The sequence below is a fragment of the Monoraphidium neglectum genome (genome assembly GCF_000611645.1).
Source record: "Monoraphidium neglectum strain SAG 48.87 unplaced genomic scaffold scaffold04229, whole genome shotgun sequence".
NCBI lineage: Eukaryota > Viridiplantae > Chlorophyta > Chlorophyceae > Sphaeropleales > Selenastraceae > Monoraphidium > Monoraphidium neglectum.
Genome location: NW_014009400.1, coordinates 1 through 4,836, shown reverse-complemented (window position 1 = coordinate 4,836; position 4,836 = coordinate 1). Strand labels below are relative to the sequence as shown.

The window sequence follows — 4,836 nt, the reverse complement described above, 5'->3', positions numbered from 1 at the left end:
CTGCCGCTCCGCCGCTGCTGGTTGCTGCCAACGTCGAGGCCGCGGCCGCGGCCGCATGCGCCGTCACCGCAGCCGCAGGCGCCGCCGCCGCCGCTGCCCTTGCGCGCCGCCAGGCGTTGCCGCTAGGGACCATCCCAGTCGCCGCCGCCGCCGCCGGGGCGCCACCCACACCGCAAGGGCCTCAATCACTCGCCCACCGCCTCCGCAACGCCGCGCTGGCGCCAGCAGCCCAGCTACTAAGACCCCGACCGCCGTGCCCCCAGGCGCCCGCCACGCCTGGCCGCCGCCCGCAGCGCGCCTAGGACGCGCGGGCGCCCGCCGCGCTGCCCGCGGGCCTGCGCTCTCGGCCCGCCGCCCATGCCAGATGAACGCCCACCCCTCGCGCCCACGTTGAGTGCCGGGGCCGCAAGCATGCCTTCGCGCCCTGCTGCGCCTGGGCCACACACGCGCGCGCACACACACACACACACGCGCGCGCGCACACACACACAACACACACACACACACAACACACACACACACACAACACACACACAACACACACACGCGCGCGGCAATCACACTGCGCCCACCGTGCCGCCGGCAAAGTCGAGGGGCTTGCACTCCGACACCCCCGCCAGCCAGCTGTCTGGCGACCACAGCCAATGGACAGTCACAGGGTGGACAAACGCGGCGATCGCGGCCGTGAACGCCTGCAAAGGGGGCAGGGAGGCAGGGGGGGGGGCAGCCACAAACGCGGCAATCGCACCCGTCAACGCCTGCAAACGCGGCTGCCAAGCGACTTCAGGGCCCCACCCTCTAGGTTAGGTTTGACGAATCAGTGTGTAGGGTTCAAATTCGAGATTCTCCAACTCCTGCGCCGCCCGTCCGTCTTGCCCCCTTCCTCCACGGCTGCAGCGCTCCTCAAAAACAACACAGGCAACACCCCGCCTCCGCAGCCGCCGCCGCGCACCGGGTACACGCCCAGGCGCGTGCGCTCCGCCAGGCAGCCGCTGACGATGGTGCAGGCCGCCACGCAGAACGTCCAGGAGAAGAACCACGGCCGCGAGGACTGGCTCTCGGCCTCGAAAAAGAAGTGTGACGCTCTGCCAGGGGGTGGGGTGGGGTGGGGTGGGTGAGCTGTGCTCATCAGGGTTCAGGGTCCAGGGGAATCGAGGCACGAGGCAGTCGGGGGATGCAGGGCAGGGCGCCTCGCGCCGGCTGGCGGCGGCAGGGGCACGTCCGGACGGCCGCCCGGGGGACGCCGGGGCGCCGCGCCCGCCCGCCGGCGGCGGCTTTTGGGGCGGACGGGTGCTCCGCGGTGAAGTGCGGGCCTAGGGGGGCGGCTCGCCCTGCCGCTGGGGCGAGAAACGCGCCCAGTCAACGTCAGGGGCTGCTGCACGAGCGGCCGCCAGGCGCCCAGACTCCCTCCACATCTGGACTCCGCCCCAGAAGGGCGCGCCTGCCTGCTAGCTGCCCGCATGGCGTGGTGCGGCGCAAAGAGCAGCGCGGCTCCCCCTGCCGGCAGGACGCATTGCGGACCCCGCGTCTCCGCTGGTGGGGGGCGCGTCATGATGACTCACCCGATGACGCCGCCCGCGCTGGCGCCGTAGGCAAAGGCGTAGCCGACGGCCCACCAGCAGATTGCGGCGAGCATGACATCGACGAGGTTTTTAAGAAGGATGTTGCGCACGTTCTTGGCGCGCCCGCTGCCCATCTCGAGCGCTACGAAGCCGACCTGCATGAAGAAAATGAGGAACCTGCGGCGGCGGCGGCCGGCGCGCGATGGGCGGGGGCGCTCGGCAGGGGCGCGGCGCCTGGCGCGACGAGGCGAGGCGGCGGCCGCGGCGAGCAGCGGTGGCACTTGCTGGTGCCCGGCAGGCTGGGCACGTGGTGTCTGGTACGTTGCAGTGCCGAGGCACGCACGCTCACCCACTGAAGACAACTTGGCTCATAAATAGGTGTTCCGCGATATTTGCACTTGAGCCATCCATCACGGCCTGTGCTGCACTCAGAGGCAGAAACGCTGCATACATGATACTTAAAACAATCAAGCAGTTCCCCACGGAGCCCATGCTGCGAGCTCGAGGGGACCGCTGCCTGGCCCAGCTCAGCGGTCCCAGTTGCTAAGAGATTTCAGATGCGATAAGCAGTCATGAAAATTCGGGTCATCAGACAACTGAGTCTGAAGAAGTCTACCGCACGCACGCCACGCACACACTGTGCTCCTGCGCAGGATTGAACACCTGAGAGCGCAACATGCGTGAGATACTTAACGGATTCCATGATTTGCTGCGGTGGTGCAGATTGATGCAGTTGGTTTGGGCTGGGCGTCACTTGACTAACCATCCGACCCACCCATGACACTTGTGCCTTGTGCCCGCAAGCGCCTCGTCTGAACTTTTTACCACAATGGCTTGCTAGAGTTGTAGCCTACACCTTTGACTGCACACCATGTACAAGATCGGGTGTGGCATATCGCCGGAACGGTGCAGGCATCACCTCTGCTTAGACATCTACACCACTACTGCACAATGCCATTGCGCCCGCGCGCCCCGTGGCACTATCCGCCGTTCTCCACTCCCCGCCTCCACCACCGCGCCCACACCTCTTCCGCACCATCCGTGAGGACGCTCATCTTTCAGGCCAGGGTTGCTGCCTGGCGGATTGACTCGAGGACCAACCCTGAGCCCGCAGCAGTCGAGGCCGTCAGCGGCGCCCAAGGTCCAGCGTGGGTTTCAGCTCAGCCTCCAGATTAAACCGTGCTGCCCGTGCACTACTGATGGCTCATCAGGGCTAGCAATTCAACCGGCAGCAGGCGAGGGCGCAGGCCACCGCGGTCCGGACGAGGACGCGTCGCGGTCTTGATCGAACCAAGGCCGAGGCCGTCTCGCCTTGCGCACGTACGAGCCCCTGGGCGCCGCGCCGCGGGGCGCCAGCGGCTTGAAGCACCGGCGCCTCGGTCGCGGCGCACCAGGAAAAGCGCGCCAGCGCGCGCCCATGTGCGCCGGCAGCCGCCCGTCACCAGCTGCTCAGCTCGAGTCGCAACGGCTCACGCGGGCCCCCTCGCCTGCAGGCACCGCGGCACCTTTCGCATTGCTTTCAATGGTCAACAAACGCACATTAGATTCATGCGTCCGTCTCAAGGTCAACTAGCAACAAGGGGGAATTGAAAAGGAAGCTGGGGCAGCCACTCCACCCCCACCACAGAAGAAAGCGTCTGGGCGACGCCTGTCGAGGACGGGGCGCCAGGGCCGCGGCGTCTGTTACGCGTGCATGGAAGTGGACGGCTGGGGCTCACCTAGACCCCAATCTTGTGGGGCACAGTCGCAGCTCCCACCGACGGGTGCAGGTGCGCTGGCGTCACCCGCACGGCCCCGCGACGCGCGACGCGCAGGCGCCCGACCAGAAACGCAGCCGGCGCGGCTGATGAGCGACGCGAGGCCGTCTCTAGGGTTGGGGCTTGGCGGTGATTGCGGCGTTGGCGAGCAAATCGGGGCGGCGGGTGCCAATGGGGCGCTGGCACGTCCCGGGGCGGTGGTTGGTGTGGTGCTCAACCGACCGCACGTGACCAGCGCCGATGATGAGCCCCTCGATCTCTGCGCGGCCGAAACTAGATGGATGTCCACAATTGCACGCCAATTTGAGTGCGCTTCGCCGGGGTACGAGCGATCGCCCTCGCGTGCGTTGCAAGCAGCGCGTGGCGCAGCCATGCGGCCCAAGATACTCACCCACGAAGCGCCTCGGTGCCGTGTCAGGCCCCGCCAGCTTCGCATGGCACTCATAGCCCCCAGCACCGGCACTATCGTTCATTCCATTGTCACTTCTGCACAACGAAAGCACCCACCATGGCCTGACACAGCGCCCGCATCCCGATCTCGCCTCACGGCTCTCCCCCGGCCCAGCGCGATGTCTCAGTCGCCGGTGACATCTCGCAAGCGGGGCAGGGAGAGCGACAGCAGCCCTCTCAGTCGATTGCTCACCCAGCTGAAGCGCCTGCGCGTGCCGTGCATCGACCACGTCCAGGCCAACGCCCTCCTGGGGCCGCTGGTGGCCGACTGCTTGAGGCTCAGCAGCGACTCGAGCCTAGAGACCATTCTGCAGGCGTACGGCTGGCAAGGAGGCGCGTTTACTACGCCCGTGAACCTTTTCGGCCTGTCCACCGCGCTCAGCAAGTACAGATGGGTGCGCGTGCAAGAGCTGGGCAGCGGCTCATATGCGGTCGTCTACAAGGCGAAGAACCGGGAGACGGACGAGATCATCGCCCTCAAAAAGCTTCGATTTGGCTTCGACGACCAGGGGCTCCCCAGCTCCACCCTGCGGGAGATTTCATTGCTTAAGGAGCTCAAGCACGAGAACATTGTCGAGTGAGCGTCGCCCAGGGTAGATAGCGGCGCGCGGTCTGGCACCGCGCCTGCGCGCATGCGCGCATCACCCGTGCCCCGTTTGACCGCCGCTTTCGAACCGCGCCGCCGGCGGGAACGCCCAGCCCCTCGCCTGCCCTCGGCCCCGCCGCCGCAGGCTTAAGGACGTGATCTTCGGGTTTGGCAGCAGCAGCGTGTATGTTGTGCTGGAGTGCTTGGACTGCGACCTGCGGGACCTGCTGGACCGGGACGATGCGGCGGTTGACTTGCGGCAGGTCAAGGTGCGCGCCGCCGTCGTTTGACCAGGCTGCTTCCGGGCAGTTGCATGCGTGTTGGCGACGCGGTGCTCTCTAGCACACGATCTGCTGAATGCGGTTGTGCCGGACGCGGCTGGGGCAGGCTCAGGCTGGCAGCGGCGGGTGCTCCAATGCGGCCGCCAGCCGCAGGCGCCATGTGCGCGCGCGCGCGCCTTCCACCCCACAGAGTGCAGGGT

At 67.2% G+C, this 4,836-nt stretch overlaps 2 protein-coding genes across 2 annotated transcripts; one reads left to right on the top strand and one right to left on the bottom strand.

Moving 5' to 3' along the window:
• Nucleotides 1-561: 561 nt before the first annotated feature.
• On the bottom strand, nt 562-1,934 carry MNEG_14058 (Ammonium transporter 1 member 2; the record flags this gene model as incomplete). Its single annotated transcript, XM_014037471.1, has 4 exons — nt 562-692; nt 953-1,085; nt 1,563-1,739; nt 1,912-1,934. Coding segments are annotated over 4 exons (464 nt in total), but the record flags the coding sequence as incomplete, so codon positions are not given.
• A 1,954-nt stretch (nt 1,935-3,888) lies between these two features.
• MNEG_14057 (putative Cell division protein kinase 5 like protein) lies at nt 3,889-4,645 on the top strand (the record flags this gene model as incomplete). The annotated part of the gene is made up of 2 exons (XM_014037470.1): nt 3,889-4,346; nt 4,501-4,645. 2 exons carry the CDS (start codon nt 3,889-3,891, stop codon nt 4,643-4,645), a joined length of 603 nt encoding a protein of 200 aa, XP_013892924.1.
• Nucleotides 4,646-4,836: the final 191 nt, after the last annotated feature.